The sequence below is a fragment of the Amphibalanus amphitrite genome, unplaced genomic scaffold, assembly GCF_019059575.1.
Source record: "Amphibalanus amphitrite isolate SeventyFive unplaced genomic scaffold, NRLGWU_Aamphi_draft 000750F_arrow, whole genome shotgun sequence".
In the NCBI taxonomy this organism is placed as follows: Eukaryota; Metazoa; Arthropoda; class Thecostraca; order Balanomorpha; family Balanidae; genus Amphibalanus; species Amphibalanus amphitrite.
The window spans coordinates 237,451-257,717 of NW_024882244.1; the positions used below are offsets into that span (position 1 = coordinate 237,451).

A 20,267-nucleotide genomic window follows, 5' to 3' on the forward strand; every position below is an offset into this window, starting at 1 on the left:
CACACAGACCGTCAGGTTCAGCACAAACGCCCGGCCACGGTCCTATGTACAATTGTATATTACAGCGGGGGGCGACATTGGGCCACCAGCGGGCGGCACCACGGCCACTCACACGCCACACCGGCCCCGGTGTGCCCGGCGCAGCGGACGTTCGGCACCCGTCCGCGTCCACCAGCACGCTTAAAGCCATTCGTTTCCAGGATGAGCCCTCGAAATGGCGGCTTTCGAACCCGCGGAGCGGTCACGTGATAGCATCCGTCAACAATTCACATCCCAAAACAAATCATACATCAGCGTCGTTGTTGTCATATGGGTAAAAGTACTCTCGACTTCGTCTATAATACGTTTGCAACATTGATAATGAGCGTATATATGGCATCGTAAGCACACACCACCAGTCGATCGTTCTTCGGGAGGAAACGCACTTCTCTATTGAGATCAATGTGGGCCGGGGCAGGCCCGCGGGCTCCTGGCAGCGCCGGCCGCTGGCTCCGGCCGCCGCGACGGCGCCCCGCCAGCCGGTCGGTTGGACGGACAGACGGACAGCCCAAGGTTCCGGTGACCTCTGTGTCCGCCCCTGCCCGGCCCGGTCCGCCCTGACCTGACCTGACCCCGCCCATCCCCAGCCCAGTTCAGCCCAGCCCGGCCGCGCCACCGCTGATTACAGCTAATAGAAATATTCACGGGATTTGTCAACAATCTATCACAGTATTGTTCGTAGTGCGTGGCACTCATCGCGAGCCGCCGAACAGCGACGGCCCGGCGGCGGCGGCGGCAGCGGCAGCGGGGGCGGGGGCGGGGGCGACCCTAGGGCGCGCCGCCCGGCTCCGTCAGCGAACACGTCTGCCGATACGGCTTGGGCGGCAGCTGCGGCCCGGCGCCGGCGGCCGGCAGCGGCGGCGCCATGGCGAAGTTGAAGTTGAAGTGGTTGCGGTGCGGGTGCGGGTCGCGCGCGCTCCGACTGCCCGACGACGGACTGGCCGAGCGGACGGCGCCTGTGCAGACACGGGGTGGAAGACGGGGGTCAGATACGGGACCGACGGCCGCGGAGACGGCTGACACGGGACAAGTCACCATCACCGCGGCCGAAGCTGAGCCATCGGCGGCGACAGGCCCACATAATGGTTGGAAACTAACTATACAGCAAGTTGCCTGGCCATCATGGGGTCAAACATGATGCATGCACGGAATCAGTGGGGTAAAGCCACGGCTACGCCGATTTCACAAGGCGAGCTTATTAATTATTCGATAAAATGCCATAAACGTTTAAATACTTTGCATATCATATCACCCATGTTTCATATTTCCTCATTATTTTGATGCTCCCATGTATTCTTACCCATTTCCTCCTTTTATTTATATCACATATTGTCGCGGGCCTCTCTTATATCCCGCCTTCTTAATCCCTGCTACGCTCTCTCCCTCTCTGCTCCCCTTTCCCTCACCTCTGTCCATTCCCATCCGTGAGAACGGATCGGTCGCCGGGTCACCGGTGACGGGCAGCCGGCGCGGCAGGGTGGCTGGCGGCGGCGGCGGCAGCGGCGGGGAATCCACCGACGAGTTACGCCGCGGCGGTGGCACGTCGGGTGGAAAGTGCGCGTGTAGCAGGCTGGCCGAGTGCATCCGCGGCAGGGTCTGGTCGCGCCGCGGCGGCCGCGGCGGCGGAGAGCTGTTGCGCGGCGGCAGCTCGGGCGCGTCGGGCGCCTGCTGGACGCGAGCAGACACGTCCGCCAGGGAGAGCTCGCGTTTTCGGCGAGGTGGCAGCGGCGGCGGTAGAGGCGGCGGTAGAGATGTCAGTGTCCCGTAACCTGCCGACGCGCGGAATAGGTCGTCAGAGCTTTAAATATTAGGGAGGGGGAACCAAGTAACTGAGACTGGACACGATGCCAGCTGCATATAACCGTGGAAGGCATGGGCAGAATACTTACAAACTTATCCAAACGAACAATGCACCACCCTCGAACTAAAACTGAGGTAGATAGGTATCATATTGGATAATGGATAACCTTCATCGCGATGAAATTTCCAGGACTATCCCAACACACCGTACTGCAAACTGCAAACGTCTTATTCGAACTCCAACTTCAGCCCTCCGCACCAAACCATGCGTCCCCATCCATTCCAGGCCCCCTGCCTTCGCCCTCTCAACCATCCAATGTCCCGTCTCGGCGAACAGCCTAACCCTACCTAGGACACTCGCCCTTCCCAAACCGTTCTCTCCCATCGCCTCCCCTCCCAACCCTTCCCCACCCATCCCCTCTTCCCACCTGAGCTGCAGTTGCTGCTGGCGGTGCCCAGCACCACCGGCGCGAACACGCTGTTGTCACTGTTGGCCGTGTGCGGCGGAGAGCACGGAGTCGACGGTGTGGGCGGCGTGAGCACGCGCGGCGTCTCCGGGTTGTTGTTGTTGGCCTCCTCGGCGATACGGGACGGCGTGTGGCGCATCGAAGGCAGCGGGTGCGGCACGTTCGATCGGCGCGCCTTGATGCCCGGCGAGCGGAGAGAGATGCCGTCCCATTGCCGCGGCTGGAGGAGACAGAGAGGGGGTCAGAGGGGAGAGGGAGGGAGAGGAAGGGTCAGCGAAATGCCGTCCCACTGCACTGGCACGGCGGGAGCAGGTGGAGGGGAAAGGGGGGGTAGAACTGAAGAGAACGGTCAGACGGGTGAGACGAGATAGAGGGAAAAGGATAAAAATAAAATGGAATATTAGGCGAGCTATGTCCCAAATTAAAATGGCACAACTGGAGGGAAGAGGAATAGGGTGAGACGAGATTGATAAGCCATGTTGGGACCACCAAAAAGGCTGTGATGCCTCCATATTTAGAAGACGTGTCCTTATCGGACACGACATGTGTTGCTGGGAGATCAGTGCAGTGTGCACCATATGTCATAATGTGATGACGTGATGTCAATGTTTGAAGCAGTCCGTGGAAAATACACGACGCTGAGTAATCCTCAGGGAATACACAGGGCCATGTTGACGCTGACACTGCCGAGGAGCTTTCACGATAAACAGGTCACTAAGAAGAGACCGGACTGATCACGTCGCGGGTTCTCAGCAATAATTACAGCCTTAATGTCAAATTTATCGAAACTGAGATTTTTTATCAGTCGATTCAGCTCGACGAGCCGCGCAGGAGCCAAGAACATCCGCATGGTTAGCTGCCTCCTGTACTGAGATACCGTGTGCAAGAATTCGTTCAAGCCATATTGATGTGTCACAGTCGCTTCAGAAGCTGTTCGCTTCTTCTGTAAAATTCTAAAAACCGTACATAGGATGATCTTTCTGGGAACCGTCGACCTGTCCGCTTACGCGATATTACTGGGAATTAGCGGTTCAGTAGGCACCAGCTAACATCAACATATGAACCGGATGAACTCATAGCAAGTTGAACATGAATACACACTTATACAGCACAAAGCTGACAGCGCGTTTCCCATGTTAAGCTATTCGTCAACGGCCCAGATTGTTCTGAAGTCAACCTACCATGGGAGATGCTAGATAGTTCGGTTTTCATGAGGGCTTCCTCGCTACAGAAACAAAGCTGAGCAAAGGTTGCGCCTAATGAAGCAATGTAACTGCTTGCAAAGCAGAATCAAAACACATAAAAGATACCCAACGGCAGGAACACGAAATCAACATTTAATATTCACCAACAAAAGAAATGCTACTCCGTAAACTATGTTCGGTCTAGTATGTAAAAGCTGACAAAATCTAGCTGTATCACAGCTGGATGTAGCTGCTCTCATCTAACCGCGACAATTTCCTTCCCCTCAGATACCCGGGCGATTTCTCTGCCGCTAATCCACTCACGAATTTGGGCGGCACGCGGCAGCCGCGCGGCTCGATGGTCAGTGACCGGGTGTACAGGTAGTTGTTGATCTCCTCCGTCTCCTTGCCCTCCTCGAACGGCCGCAACGACTCCAGGAAGCTCTGCCGACGACGACACCGAGACGGTCAGATGGAGACAGAGGCAGAGACACAGGAGGAGGATTGCGGAATACAGAAATGTAGGAGGCGCTGACGATATGGTCGTGGCCAAAGCATTTCACAAAGCCGTACATAAATCAATCATGGCACCAGCAACCTGCCCAGTAGCTACCTTCACTGTCACAAAATGCAAGCTTCAGAACCAAGTACCAACTATACCGACGAGGAGACGAACGAAAAAACATTGAAGAGTGAAGACGTTCACGGAAGATACTGTCAACTACGCCACTCCACACACCCAGCACACCACATTATCACATACACACCCGTACCCGGTCCTCCCCACGTCCAGTCCCCTCCGTCTACTGACCCTGATTTTGGGTACGGGTTTGAGGCAGTATGGCTGGTTCTGGTACTGCTGAATCTCGCCCGTGATCTCCGCCACCTTCCGCCGTTTGCTGAAGTTGATCAGACGATCCGACTTGGGGAGGAAGTCCGGGTTACCCTCGTCGATGTGCAGGATGTTGGTCAGGTACATGCCTGGGGTGAGTGAAAACATACACGTCACCTTCGGGCTTCGACAGTGGTGCATTTTCAATGTGTAGTCGACAAGGTCGTAGAAAGTAAAACACATTCAATCCATGAGTCCCAATAACCAAAGTTGCGATGAATTACCCATTCTACCTTCATCGGCCCAGTTCCTTAAAACGACCGTTCATAGTCTCTGCTGTCACGACGATCCAGCAAGGCCGATGATGCACCGTGAATGTCATCATCCTAACTAACACGCTAAACGCAACTGTCAAAGCTATAAACTATAGAAAGTGCCCACCACTCACCGAAGAACGGCACACAGGGCGGGTTGATGGAGCGCAGCTTCTCCTGGTACTTCTTGTAGTGGTCGTGGCAGAGCTCGCGGGCCTCTTCCAGCGCCCGGTCCAGCTTCGGAACGATCTCCTGCGGAAGCGCAGGGTGGTTACGAAGATGACACGTAGTCAATTGGTAACCATGAATATCCCCGCGGGCTGAATGCAGCCGATGTGTCATGGTTGCCGATATGGACAAAGGTTGTAGGAGTGAATTATCACGCAGACGGCTGATACGCCCGACAATCGATCGGTTGATGACTCACCAATTAACGTAAAAAGCTTGGCTCGGAAAACATTCCATTCTAAGACATCGTGCTCCCAACAGGTTCCGTCGACATCTCCTTTTCACCTCCCTCTCTCCCTTCTTTTCCTTCCCCATTACTGGATTCCTCTTGCTTCCACCTCCTGCAGTCATCTCACTCTCCCTTCCTTTCCCTCCCTCTCTCACCTCGAATGTGAGCGTGAGCCGGTGTACGGCGGCGCTGTCGAGCGCCGCCACCACCTCCAGCACGCCGCTGAAGTTGTTGAGCTCCTGCAGCACCACCATGATCTCTATGATGCGCGACACCACGGCGCGACGCTCGTCGATGTTGTCCGTGTCGACCACGCACTTCTCCAGCCACCGAGTCACCTGACGGAGAGGTGGGAACGTTAGAGAAGTCGGCTAGGGTGGGCACCCGCCTCGAGGGGCAGTTAAGGGTGTTTGGGAGATATAGAACGAAGGAAGCGCATGAACCTCGTTCCTAGACTAGAGCGTTATTATGTCAGCTTGCGCCAATATTTCTGTCACCATTCTTCCAACATTTGTGGGGTACGCGCCCGGAATACAGAACAAGAAGTAAAATGACAAATACAATGAAACGTATAAGCATTTTAAATAGGTGAGCCGGTCCATCTTCATTACCTATCGAGCACGCTTCTTCGAACGACCCCTCACTACCCCTTCCTTCATCCGCCCCCAATCCCATCCCGAAACTAACCCAGTTCCCCCATGTCTTTGCCCAAACATCCACGTCCTTACATTGGTATTGTGGTGTATCATTCGGAGCAGGTTGGGCGACGCCTGCTGCTTGTTCTCCTTGGTCCACACTGAGCCGACCAGCTCGGCAGGTTTGACGGCCCGGTACAGGTCGAACTCGAGTAGAGTGAGCTGGCGCGCCACCTCGATCGGGTGCAGCAGCAGCAGCAGCATCACGCCAGAGTCGTCCTGTGGGGGAAAGGGAGGAAGTTTTATCATGCTCAAATTCTGGTAAAAAGATAACCTATCAAAGCTACATCGAAGGAAAACTGACAGTGGACAGTAGTTGTGTTAGCCCTCGCACGTAGCAAACAATCACTTCGCCTTAAATTTCAAGCCCCGAGTGAGAAAGCAATATAAGCAGTGGCTTTGCCATTTCTATGCAGTACCGCTCTTAATCATCCCAAAACACCATCTAGGCAGCAAACCCAAGAAACCACACATGGTGACAACGCCCATAGGCTCCAACAGCATATTTTCACCACCCTCATCATCCAAACCCCCTCATCCCATCCATACCCACCCCCACCGTTCGGAATGCCAAAATATAAGTCTATGTCTATGTCTACCACCCCGGAGTCCCATGCCCGATCCGTACCGGCGGGTGGGTGTTTCCACACCATCACCCCATCCATACCCACCCACCCCCACCCCGGAGTCCCATGCCCCGTCCATACCGGCGGGTGTTTCCAGTCGTCCTCATCCCATCCATACCCTCCCACCACTCCTCTTCCCATGCCCGGTCCGTACCGGCGGGTGTTTCCAGTCGTCCTCACTCTTGTAGACGTGCCACTCAGTAGGCGGCGGCGACCGGTCCACTCCAAACACAACCTCCGGCTTCAGCTCGTCACGCTTCTTCTGCGGGACGACGGGGGGGGGGGGGGGACGGTGGTGGTACTCAGTGACGGTGCACGTACAGAGAGGGAAATGCTCCGGTGTGGTCAGTGGTGTGGGGCGAATAGGTAACGGTCAGGGTAAGCAATTAGTAAGATGGTCAGTGGGCATGATGAGAAGAGAAGATGCTTATTTATTATTACTCCCCATCAAAGTCAAATACTTTTTTACATAGAGAAATGACGAGAGTGTGACATTAATACAAAAGAAAACTTTAAAAGGAACATACGACGAATCGGCCCATTTTGAACCCGTTCAACGTCCGACCTGCTTAACATCATGGTGCAGTTTGGAAAAAATCAGCCTTATCTATGCGAGTTCACGAACTTCTAGAGCAAGCATATCTCCACAAAAACGTCTTGCCAGCCACGGCGGCACCAATCGGCGACTAAAACTCCCCTCACAACCCATCGGTTCCCACCTCTCTGGTCCCGTCTCTCACCTTCCTCTGGATGATCTTGGTGATGCTCTCTGCCCACTTGCGCATCACCTTGCCCCGGATCTCCGTGAGGAAGCTCTCCAGCCGCAGCAGCAGCTTCTGATCGCGCTCAAAGTCGTAAAAGTGGTGGTCCACCCAGTGTCTCAACACGTTTAACACCCTGAACGGAGTCGGCCAACGGTTAGAGACTGATGATCGATACAAGGGCGGAAGGCAGTTTAGGGCTCGCGATCGAAAATACATCTTGAGGGTTGGTTGTACTTTGATGTGTTAAGTGTTCACACAACTTCAGCACAAGCATAATTAACCTTATAAACGTTATGTGAATGAGCTTCAGCAATCCTACAAACCAACCGATGGCCTCATATCGAATAGAAGCCATAGCGATATTTACCACAAGAGACCTGACAAATTTGTATGTCACTGCACAGCCACCTGAACGTCGCCTGTACGAGTCCAGATTGTCGCCGTCGCTCACCTGAACTTGACGGGCTGGCTGTACTCCTTTCGGAAGCGTTTGTTGTCGTCGCGCAGTGTGGCCTTGACGGCCTTGGTGTCGAGTCCGGTCGGTGTGGGCGACTGGTCGGCCAGCGCCGCCGGCTCCGGGATGTTGTAGCGCTTCAGCAGCAGCGTCAGCAGCTCCTGTGGCAGGACGAGCACAGGGTTAGCAGCTCGAGCAGCGGGACAGTTAACGGTCGACAAAGTTATCGCATGCATATATTGGTAGACAACGCTTGGTAGCACGACACAACGTATTCAAAGCGTTCAAAGCCTTTTCAAAGGGACAAAGATACCTTGAAATGTGGTCCAAATAAATACATAGACAAACGTATAGCAAACAATGTAAATGCCGAACTGAAAACAAAGCTAAACTACCAGTTAATAAACCCTAATTCCCCTTCACCCCCCACCAGATGATCGTTTGACCCACCTGTGCGGTGCAGAAGCTGCGGAATGTGGTAAGGAAGGTGCGCACGAACATCGGGTCGGCGTACATGTGGTACGTCAGACGCTCCGTCAGCTTCGTCAGCGTGGCGCCCTGCAAAGGATACGGAGAGGCGGGTCAGCATGGGGACCGTGATACAGCGACCACTCACTACACGTCTCAGGGCCCATACACGCCTAGCAGGGGTACCGAAACGGGCCAGCATGTGGCCCGTGCTGCAGCAGCCAACTCACCGCACTTGAGACCCCACATACGCCACAGCACTTATCACTTTGTCGACAAATAGGGTCATGTATAACCATCGTGCATCAGACGTGCAAGCCACTAACCATTCAAGCCGGCGCCGCCGTTCAAACATTGGATATTACAATTTGGAATCACATCGTTTGAATTCTTATGTGTAAGCGCGCCCATCAGGCTGTTGGTGATCTTCTTGAGGGGGAAAAATCCAGCCATATGCACGACCAATGACCATCAAAACCACCGGCGGTGCCCACATACGCCGTCTCCTCCCTCTTTATTCTCCAATTCCACCGTTTCCCTTCTATACCAGTACAACGAATTACCAGCGCGTTTATGTCTCGTCAACCACCCCCGTCCCGTCCATCTGTCAGAGCATCCCCGGTCCCATCTCATCCCCTCCCTCCCTAACTCTCCCTTTCCCTCAGCCCCAACCCACCTTGATGAGCGGCACTCCGCCCGACTCTGGTTGCTCGAGGACGATGTTCTCGGGGCTGTCGGGCTCGGCGAACGGGTACAGCTCCGGATCGGGCAGGCGCAGCGGGTTCTTCTTCTCCTCGTCCAGCAGGATCATGTCCAGCGAGCGGTCCAGCATGCTGTACGGCACACACGGGGAGGTTGGGAGGTTAGGTAGACGGAGAACTGTCGTGGAAGCGCATATCTTAAATTTATACGTCCCGCATCTTGGCTACATAAGTAGTAAGACAACAATATGCCCTGAGTGCAAGTTAGGCCCCAGTGTCATTGCACATTTATGGTAACACTACCGTAATATAAAATTGCATCAATATATGACGTGAGAAACAAACAGCAGCATTGACAGTACATTATTGCTCAATTATAGCACACGTATATTTCAGCAGGGTAGCATTTAGCGACCGGGCGTACCTTTTTGTGTTGAGCATGATGAGACTGGCCATCCACTCGTTCTTGTCTTGCGCCGTTTTGGCGAAGAGAATCACACTGCTCTGTTCCCGCGGCGCGATCTCAAACGTAAACCGCAGATCTGCCGGAAAACACGCGAGCACGGGTTACACCACGCGGAAGGAGTCAGGCGACAGTAACGCAGGACCAGGATACTGAATATGCGGGATGAATATGATGATGAGTATGAATATGGAGAGTACGCGCTGGCGAGCTGACCTGTGTCCGCCTCACAAGCAGCAACGATGCCAAAAGTTGGGCGACTGCTCGCAAAAGTTAACCTTAGGCTTGTATAATGCGTAAGCAGGTAACATCATCCACCTTTATGCATCGGGAAGTGGCACGTTTATGAAAATTGACAGGGGAGCCTGCCGTGTGCGAGGATTCAGGCAACTCCCCACGTAAAAGGTAATGGTGAGTCTTCTCCCTGAACACGTCCGATTCAGTGACAATCAAGCACAAACGTCACTGGCATTTGACGATTGGACAACAGTGTTTTAACATATCTGAAGTTACTGTCTTTGAGAATAACATTAGAAATAATTATCACCAACGCTTGGGGCTGACGTCACGCATGACCCTATCCCCCATACCATGATATCATGATGCCATATCATGATACCTACCCCTCGTCTGCTTAGACGTACGTCCCCTAGCCCCTGCCCGTCTCTCCGTCCCCCAACACTTACCATCGCTATCCTCGCGGTCCTTGATTTCCACCTTCCTGATCTGGAACTTCTCCTTGAGCCGGAACTCTGCCACGGGGCCGGTGACTGACGAGCGTCGACTGTTGGGCTTGCAGAGCACGATCAGACCGTCGAACAGAAAGACATGCCGCTCCGTCAGCTTACGGCCGCTGCCTACCTTACCCAGAACACCCTCTGTGGGCAGAGAAGGGCCGCAGGGTCAGGTCATAGGCAGTTCGAGCGGGAAGACACAGTGAGTACGTCAGAATCAGGTCATACGCTGGGGTATCTGCCTGGTAGTGTGGTTGGCGGAGAGGCCAGTTAGCGCAGCTCTGCGTTTTGTGTGTGTGCGTGTGTGTGTGTGTAAGTAATAAAAATTAAAAATAAGTGAGCCAAAATTGAAAAGACCACAACAACATCAGATGGTGCGTAGTGCTTTACGTATATGTCAGACTCAACAGCGAAACATAAGACACCTGAAGCGAGAGTCCTCTTCTAACGGCTCCCACCATACCATTCACCACCCAGTCCCACCATTACCGCCCCACAATCACCACCACAGCTCGATGAACCCATTCATTCGCCCGTTCCGCACCTTTGACGAACTCGCTGCAGCCGCACTGGCTGATGTCCTTGCCCTCCCAGCCGTCAATGGAGCGCTGCACCTCGTTCATCTTCTGCAGGCTCGCCTGGCGCAGGGAGCGGTTGTTGCGCGCCGGGGGGTCGCCGGCCTTGCGGCGCGGCAGCACCGTGACCCCGCTGTTGGAGACGATCCGCTCCAGCTGGGTCTGTAGCGGTTTCAGCATGCCCTGCGCCTGCTCCAGCACCTCGCGGTCGTCCTCCGTCTGCGCCAGGTGGCACAGCATCTGCAGGGGGGGGGGGAGGGATGCGGGTTAAGAAGGTCCCAGATATGGGACCCGTAAGCACAGCATTCTGGGCCATGGGGGGGGGGGGGGCAACAAAGCATGTAAGACGGGCATGACAATGGACCAAGTGGGGGAGCAACATCTAAGGAAGGGGTTCGCTGATCAAAATGTGTGCTAGAAGTGAGACGAAGCTGGTCAATAGGGTGCAAGTAAGCTAGGGCGTTCGTTTGCTGCGATTCGGCGAGCCAGATGGTTTCCTTCAGGAGAGGGTTATTGTAGGAGGTATGCGCAATCACTTGGTGTTTGTGGTTTCCACCAAGAGCACAAATACTGAAGCTGAGCAGATTTCGTCGCCAGATACACTTCAAAATCCGATCAACCTTCAGCTGCTACCTACTAGTTCCATCTCTCTCCAGTCTCCCATCAGCTCACACACCCCACACTCCGTTCTTACCTTGATATTATCGAAGTACTTGAGCACGTGCGCGACGGGCAGCAGCAGCAGCTTGGGTAGCACGTACTTGACGGCCTCGCGGAACCCGTGTCCGGCCGTGCCGAGCCGGTTGTAGATCTCCGTCTGCTCCAGTAGCGAGGACAGGTGCTCTCGACACTGCGGCTCCAGCACGTCTGTCGTGTACTTCTCGTACACGTCAAACTCCGAGTCCTGAGGCAGGCAGGGAACGGGGAGGGTAGTGGTTATAACACACCAGCGCACACTCCTCTCGTACACGTCAAACTCCGATTCTTGTACCGGTACAGGACAGGCAAAGAACCGGGATGGCGAGGTTATGAAAAACGGTTGTGCATTCTTTTATCGTTATACACGTCACATTCCGAGTCGTGCAACGGCAGGGGACGAGCAGCTGAGGTTGAAAATACATTTGTGCGCTTCCTCCTTATACACGTCGGAGTCTTACCGAGGCGCGGATAGCCGAGTGGGTAGGATATGGAGACATGTGAACGTCCCCGTTGTGGTAATGAGCTGAACGATATTGCAGCTCATGTAAATCGAAATGGGCCTAGAGAAAATGTCACAGAGCGGGGGCTAACAAGATCCCATGTCATACTGCGGCTAGACCCTCAAAAAATAAAAACTTATGAACTCTAAATAGCCTACCGACCACCTTTCTCCACTCACCTCCGCCAGCTCCTCGAAGCAGCTGCCGACGCTCAGGTGCCAGCCGTCATCGGTCATCTCCAGCGTGTCCTCCAGCTGACCCAGCACGGTGGCAGTGCACTCGTACACATCAGACAGGTTGCTGAAGATGAGCTCCATGTCGCGCGGGGTGGTCTGGTTGGTCCGCTCGATCTGCACCTTGAACACCTTCAGGATTAGGTTCAGGTCGCGCATGTACTGCTTCTCCTCGAGGATGATCTCTTTGACGGCCTCGTCGTAGTTGATAGCCGTGACCGGCTCGTCCTCGATGGCGGAGAAGGCGGATACGTCGTCGTCTTGCTCGAACATGTCCATGAGCACCTGACGGACGGCGGCGGGGAGCGGGGTGTCAGGCGTGGGAGGGTGTGGCAGATGGGGCGTGACTGACGGGCATAACAGATGGGGTGTGACAGACTGCATGGGTCAGACACAACCATGACAGACAGACACCTGACGGAAGGGTAGGGGATAGATACAAAGGCGAGGCATGACGCATGGTACACGGTCAGACACCATGTCAGGTTAGGTGGGGCAGTGACAGGCACCACGGCACGACAGCGGGGGCATGACTAACGCGAGTATGACAAATTGAAGGCGTGGCAGACGTAGGAAGGCAGACGTGAGGGCGTGGCCGACACGGGTATGACAGACGTGGGGAAGGCAGACATGGGGGCGCGACAGACGGCTATGTCAAACTGGGCTACGGCGAGTTTCTCCGAAGTGCTGCCGGTAGGTGGATCAGTGGGTCGGGGTGACACAGCAAAAAAGACGGAGACGACCCGGGGCAAGTCAGAAGAATGGAAAAATCTGGAGAGCGCATACCCAGCTACGTCCTATGAAAAATCATGTCGCAAGATGTATCGACGGACGCTTAGCTGGCCATGTTATTTTACAATATTTTGTAGGAACATTTCCTACCGAAAGAGGTGCGCTGAGATCCATAGGTACTTAACGGGAATTGGTGAGATTGCGTTACATTCGCTACCTATCGATTACTGATGAGCTGGTCTTGAACTAGACAAGACGGTACATAATCATGCATTCTGGATCGTAATATTTTTGAAAAGTAGCTATAGAAGCACTGCTTTCCAAGGAAATACAAATATCTAAAAAAAAAAAAATAACAGATCAGACATTTTTTGCCACACTTGCAGTCGCACTGTACCATGTCTCTAAGTTACCATCCAGCACGAATCCATAAAACTGTCTGTCCAGACGCCACTTCCCGCCTATTTCGGACACTGTGGCAACAAAGGCCGCCCCAATACCAGCCGAGTGCCGCCCCCGCCAAAGATGGCTCTCCGATATCCCATGTTAACCGCGGTCAGCACAAAGGACTCCAGCAGTGACTCAGGAAGACGGGACGGGTGGTTCCTCATGCCGTGCAATGCATCGCCCCGATACGGCCTAATAGACCGATATGGGGTGACTGTGAGCGATAGGTCATGCAAGAGGGGACTGGGGCGGAGCTGACGAGAAGCACAAGGCTCTCCGACAGCGCTACTGTTTTGCCACGCGACTTCTGAGGCTTCAGACCACACTAACAATATTCAACAGTCTGACCAGCGTCAGGTACTCTATATCCTCTTGGCTGATCACTGCCCTCAGACGGGGAATGTCCTTCAGACAAACAGATGTTCCAAGTACGGGTACACAAGACATAAGATGGTACATTGAGTGGGTTCCTAAATGCGGAGGAATCTACGTAGTACAGAGGGAATATGCACGAGGCAGCAGTAAATTGTGCGGCGTGCACCACAGTGCAGTGTGGGAGGAAGGCGGAGCAGCAAGCAGCAGTGGCGCCAGCTGGGGCAGCGGTGCCGTCAGGGGCAGTGTAGCAGCCATGCGGCACTCAGCACGTTACCTTGGTCAGCACTATCCAGTTCTGCGAGCGCGTGCGGCGGTGACGGACAGACAGACAGACACACAGACGCGCACTGTCAGCCGCGGCGACTATCCACGCCAGTCGCTACCGCAGCCACGCACGCCTACACATGTACATATGTGCACACACATTGCGGACGACGCCCTGTCGTTACACCTGGCAAAAGCACCCTCAGAGTTGTTCTAGAAAACAACGTACTCTTATTAAGAAAATACAATTCATCCATTTTTATCGCTGAAGAATACGACGTAGGGTAGGAATACAAAGATTTGGATAGAAACGACACATTCTTGCATTCGTAAGCACCCTATAACAACCCAAATTTTGCCCGATTGCTTTGTCTTCGATACAGCAAAAAGGTCGTCTCTTTTGACAAAAACTGGGTGATTTTACCAGCTATCTCACACAACCCTGGGCCTCGTTTCATAAAGCGAGTCCGTAACTTACGCCGGTTTTTGGTCTTGTATTGCAATTGCATGTGAAGCGATGACGATAGTTTGAACATGCACTTGCAATACAAGACCAAAAACCGGCATAAGTTAAGTACTCACTTCATGAAAAGAGGCCCTGGTCACACCAGACACAATCAAATAACACGGTAGCCCCTGCCACCCAACCCCACACCCAGCCAGCCACAGCTTCTCGCCTCTACCAGTGCGACAGTGCACAGCGGTCCTGACGGCGGCGGAGCAGCCAAGCAGCGTCCCATCCATCCCCAGCGCTGAGCCCTACCAGGGTCAGCTGCTCGTCCCTGGCACGTTTCTGGGCTCTGCCCGACCGGGGCGAGCATCCGCACTACATCCGCACAGTGCATACAGTGACAGCCCGGCAGAAGCAACGCTGGTCGTGTGACAGCGGAGGATCTGAGGAGAGTGTCCAAGGTGGGAAGGGACGGGAAACGGAATGAAAGCGTTGTTTTGGTTTGAGGGCTTGCACTCATGGTTGCCAGATTCACCGATTCACGCTCGCCATCGGCGTACACAAGTGGCAAAAGAAATCAGGAGGGAGTGAAAGGATGAGCTTATCGAAAAAAAAAAACGGATGAATAGGAACCCGAATAGGAGAGGGAGAGGAACATCATAACGACAACGACCGACCGGGAGCAGGAGCGGAAGCAGAAGAGGTGGACCCGCACAAGTCAGGAGAGGAACTTGTGTTGGGGAAGAACCCTCGGGGGAGGAACTCTTGGGGGAGGAACTCCTCCCTCCGCGGCGGTCAGCACGCCGACCCACCTGATCGGCCGATATCGCCGTCTTGATGTCCTGCGTGGTGATGGCGTGGTGCTCCACATGGTGGATGTTCTTCTTGTATTTGCCCGCCAGCTGAAACGGACGCGCACAGGCGCAAGGTTAGATCAAACGGCCCACGAGCATAGGCAGACATACCGACTGGTCAGCGTGCTATGGGATGCACCAGTGCATTGTGCTCAGCTAGTAGGAAGACTGCTCACGAGACTGCATTCCCGAATTCTGATCACGTACGCTCCTAAAGGGTAGCATACTAAGATGCTTTTAACATTTATTGTGAAGCTGATCACAATAAAAATAGCAATATTTCACCCCTTGTGAATACAGAACACATATTGAAAAGGCTGGAGAAAAATAATCAAAAATGAAAAGGAAAATGTTTAATTGATTTGCATCAAAGTTAAAATGCTTTAAAACGTCTCTTAGAAATGAAAACAATCACATTTTAAGAAGATCTCTCATGTACTGATAATGAAGAAGACTACTATATGTATCTTTGACAGTAACTAAACCCCATAACAATCACCTTATCCTATTTCTCACCAGGATTAGTACTTCAAGTAAGGGAATAAGGAGTATGACGTCCAAATTATCACAGGACGGTGTGATCGCTATCTCGAGAATCTCTGGGGATAGGATTAGAAGGAACTCAGCCTGGATTTCATAAGGAGTGTAAAAAATCACACAAAATAAGGAGGTGGACGATTGCAGACTATGTGGAATTCAGAATGGTTGCTACATTGATTACAAGTTAACTAACCAGAAGCTACTGGCAACTTACATTCATGCAAGAATTTACCTGAGATTGTATATCATCTTATTCTATCTACCATAACACATCTGGAACACCCTTCATCCTAGCAACTACCCAAATTACAGACAATGGAATTACCTACTTCATGCAAATAATTATGCTTTCAAGAATTAACAAGTAAAAATGAAAAAAGGTTTTATTAGAGAAAGTTGGGCACTTTGAATATCAGACTATCAACAGCCACGAAAATCAGTGTGCCCTTCAATATAAATAATAAAAGGGAGTTGATATGTCATCAGCAGCTGGTCTAGTTTAGCTCGTGAATGAGCATGGGACATTTGACAGTAATAAAACAAATAAAATGAAAACACTAACTACAACTTACATTGAGGATATCAGCAGCAATATACTCCAGAACAGCCACAATGTACAATGACACTTGAAAATCGATTTTATGCTGAAACACCTCCTGAAACACAAACACAAAATATGTCAAACCAGAACATGACAAATCAGGATGTAATAAAAGTCTAGTCTAAAAATTTATAGATAATGAAAACTATCATGACTCATGAGAATACTTTGTCAGGTTTAGGACAATCACCTTTACTTTCATTCAGCAATGAAGAGAATATTTGGAATATGATTGTTCTAACAAGTCTGAATGTCAACCTTACCTAATTGAGACACCATCTAAAGCAGTGAACTACAAATACAATGCACATTCAGATTAAAGAGCTCAAAGCACTTGGGTCTTTTTATTTACCTTAACTAGGAGGTTGTGAACTTTTTCCACTGGCAATTCAACTGATTTCTTCTTCCCCTTCTCCAGTACACCACGGGCCTCTTTTATTGCCCACTTGTTGATTGGGTTTGGGAATGTTTTCTCAACTTTGTCTTCCACATCCTAGAGGGAGATCAGCATGTTGAAATACACATTTAACACTCAAATAAGTTGGGTCTATCATTCCTAGATAGTGTGTCTAGCAGTGTGCTCACATTATGAGGCTCTCATGATTTAGGATTAGAGACTATTAACATTGCATATAAGACCTACATGAAATATTGTATATTATACTTAGTTTTCTATTACAGGTGTTGCCTTAGGTGTCTGAAACACGTATCAAATATATGTCCTCACTTTTTATATTGATAGTTTCATTATGGAAGAAAATGCTGCAGCTAGAGAATGCATTCAAATGTAAGCATACCTGCACAGTGTGTGGCATTGGCTTTCCAGCCAGAACCATGAGCAACTGCAGAATCAGGGATTCAACATGCTCCAGAGCCTCCTCACGGGCAGTCAGGTTTATATGCAACTGGCTCAAAACCTGAAAAAAGGTGCAACTTGATCAGCCAGCTGACAATGTATAGGCAGGCACACTGGTGGTATCACTGATAAATCATTTAGGATAACTAGGTTTGATTTAACTAGGTAGGTTTGATCAGATAGGTATAGACAACATGTCTATTGCATACCTATATCACTTGTATGGCATTACTATACTGATTACAACAATGAGGATAAAGTTAGGTATTGAGGAAACAAGATACGGTCGTAGGTCATTTGAACAATAAACTATGAGGCTAATTACTTAAAACAAAGAATCTATACACAAGTAAAATCTAGGCTTCAGTGATGGGAAACTTTCAAAACTAAGAAATGTAACTGTTAGAAGTTTAATTATGTTGCGATAATGGCTAATAATGGAAGAAGTCTGAATCAGCAACATATAGAACTTATGCCATTAAATTCCTTGCATATAAAAAATGTGGCTGATATTCAAAAAACCTCTTTACAATGCGGTTCATTGGTATGTTACGTATCAATTACTTTCATCTTACCTTTCTATAATTTCCTTATCATTCTTGGAAGAAGTCGTTAATCATAAGATAGCATTTAACCAGATGGAAAAACAAATGAAGTATAAAGCTATTAACATTTAATACATTAAATTAACAATGAACCATGAAAGCTTAACAGAGCATCATTAGCCCAATTAAATCACAGTTATCTTACCTTTCCAAGTGATTCTTTGAAGAGTCCTTGCCATTTTAATGCATTTTCTTCACTCTTAAAATCATATACTTGTGACTGGGTATCCAAGGAGATGCTGCTTGTTGCCGAAAACATTTCAAAGTGTAGCTTCAGGGCTCGTTAAACATCACCGTTAAATATGAAAGGCAAGAAAAATTAAGTGTCCTATTTGTATTCTTGAAGAACTACACCTTGCTCGCTCCGGATAAGTGGGCTTGTCAGCTCTCAGTTGTGCATGTACGGTAAACATTCAAGTTCCCCATGATCTCGCTTATTTTTCACTTGACACACTTTATTTATCAAGCAGGATTAGCCTCCTCTTTTTATTAGAATACAGAGGAAACCACAGCGCAATATTCACTCACATTCGCCTATTCTTTATCGGATTTGTCGTTAAACAATGACTGCGCATGCGCCAATCCGTCATAGAAACGCTAAAAATAAATAGACATGAATGTGAAACGTAATATTTATGTTTGGCTGATATTTTGTCATTGTTGTTATAAATTAAAAAAAAATTGATATTAGTATTTTAAAATATACAAAAAACGAATAATATTGGCTATTAAGAGTCATTATTTACAATAAAAGGCAAAGCAAATATTTTGACGTCATATGTTTTTCAGCAACGGTAAGGTGAAATTCGCATGAACATAAGCAGTTACTGCTATCAAATTATATGCAGTGTCATTTAATGTGATGTACAAATGTCAAAAAGTACAAATTAGATAAATTAGCCTGTAATAAATTAAGCCTGTCCCGTAGCTCAGTTGGTAGAGCACCGGACTCCCGGTAGTGAGAGCCCGGGTTCGAGTCGCTCCGGCGCTCGATATTTGAGACTCCTGAGGGGGATGGTCTTCGGTTGGTAGGAGCATCCGCAGGCACCGTTCCGTGCTTCTATCCTCAGGATACTGAAATCCTTCTCCTCCACGCCGCAACCCCTCTCCGGGCTGGACAGGCAACTTTATCTCATGCGGGCTGCTCCCTTAGAGCGGCACCGCTGCTCCCGAGGGAGCGCACCCCGTAGCCGGGTGCAGTGAGTGCCTTGGGGCTGGGTGGCCTGTCCTCTGGACGGGCTCAGCCCCGGCGACTCACTAGGGTGCCTGCCCTGCCCATGTCTCCCCCTATATCCTATCATCCTCCCGGCTCTGAAATGGTCTCATTGGACCGAAAGGGCCTAACCCAACAAAACAAAAAACAAAAAATCGGCAGCCAGTTGAAGTCGGTTGAGTGGGACCGGTCGTGTTCGGCTTTGAAGGGCACGTTAAACTTTGGCATCTAAATTCTCCATTACCCGAAATTGCGCGATCGGACGGTAGGAGTCGGGGTCTACGCAACAAGCTCTGCTTAGCGTGGGCCTCGGCGGGCTCTGTCAATCCGTCCATTCAAACATTCGAACTAAATGTATTTTTTTAAAAAATGCGCAAAATAAAACTTATTTGGGAGATTCTGAGAAACTTGTCAGAAATTCAGTGGCGGATCCAGGGGGGCAAAATGGGCATTTGCCCCCCCCCCCAAACGGCATAATTTTAACATTACGCCTATGGACGATGCATGGAAAGAATCGATAAATTGTTATGGTTTGCCCCCCCCCCCCAAAAAAAAAACTCTGAGCTGGATCCGCCTCTGAAAAAATTAAGCATTATTTTTTATTTTATTACACGAATTTGCGGCTCGCGAGAAAAACGGTACGTTCCTCCGTTCTCCCGTTCCAGAAGGCCGATGCAATCGGTTCAGAAACGTTGGAATGGTTCGTTCCCTCGTCCGTATACGCGGGGGTCGAACGGACATCCATCCTTTCGGTTTTTCGCAAATAGCTCGCGTAAAAAGCGGCCGATCGCGACAAAACTTTCAGTACCCTCGCCAGTAGCGGCGGAACACCTTCAATTAATGGGGGGGGCATTGGCGGATCCAGCTCACAGTTTTTTTGGGGGGAAACCATAACAATTTATTGATTCTTTCCATGCCTCGTCCATAGGCGTTATGTTAAAATTACGCCGTTTGGGAGGGGCAAATGCCCATTTTGCCCCCCCCCCCCCTGGATCCGCCACTGGGGGGGGGGGGGGGCACTGCCGACTTTTGGTCCCATTCTTTCCATGCAACGCCCATAGCGCTAATGTTAAAATGCCAGAATCAAAGGGGGGCACGGTGCCCCGGTGCCCTCCCCGTTCCGCGGCCTATGACCCTCGCGTTGATCAATTTCACACCTACCCTGAAAATGTCATGACCTTGACCTAAATGAACTTTGACCTGTGACTTATTTTCGGAGACCATGTTAGGCCGGAATCGCGATTCGGCGTATGTCGGCTCGCATTAACCGCGCGTTTGCAACGTCTTTTCGTGGTTTCAACGGAGTTCTATAGCCTTGGTTTCA

At 50.9% G+C, this 20,267-nt stretch overlaps 1 protein-coding gene across 2 annotated transcripts; it reads right to left on the minus strand.

Moving 5' to 3' along the window:
- Positions 1–35: 35 nt before the first annotated feature.
- Positions 36–18,304, minus strand: LOC122365599 (son of sevenless homolog 2-like). 2 transcript variants are annotated; one of them, XM_043336948.1, is made up of 23 exons: positions 17,876–18,304; positions 17,067–17,186; positions 16,622–16,762; positions 16,241–16,324; positions 15,087–15,176; positions 11,952–12,290; positions 11,268–11,477; positions 10,543–10,813; positions 9,951–10,142; positions 9,226–9,343; positions 8,777–8,933; positions 8,083–8,190; positions 7,630–7,793; positions 7,155–7,311; positions 6,569–6,676; positions 5,822–6,007; positions 5,249–5,431; positions 4,771–4,888; positions 4,302–4,471; positions 3,815–3,934; positions 2,268–2,526; positions 1,446–1,808; positions 36–995 (listed from the first exon to the last, which is right to left on the minus strand). In XM_043336948.1, exons 1-23 carry the CDS (start codon positions 17,987–17,989, stop codon positions 808–810), a joined length of 3,960 nt encoding a protein of 1,319 aa, XP_043192883.1. In that variant the 5' UTR covers positions 17,990–18,304; the 3' UTR covers positions 36–807. The 2 variants fall into 2 exon arrangements, with proteins under 2 accessions (XP_043192883.1, XP_043192881.1); XM_043336946.1 differs by lacking the exon at positions 8,083–8,190 and having other exon boundaries at positions 17,876–18,302.
- Between the last annotated feature and the right edge of the window lie 1,963 nt (positions 18,305–20,267).

Excerpts from the sequence above, each read along its gene's own strand:
- LOC122365599 (XM_043336948.1), bottom strand. The coding sequence starts at position 17,989 with ATGTTTTCGGCAACAAGCAGCATCTCCTTGGATACCCAGTCACAAGTA. Across the intron at positions 8,191-8,776 it reads GCGGAGTGCCGCTCATCAAG|GGCGCCACGCTGACGAAGCT; the intron begins GTGGGTTGGGGC and ends TATCCTTTGCAG. Across the intron at positions 4,472-4,770 it reads GCCCTGTGTGCCGTTCTTCG|GCATGTACCTGACCAACATC; the intron begins GTGAGTGGTGGG and ends CACTCACCCCAG.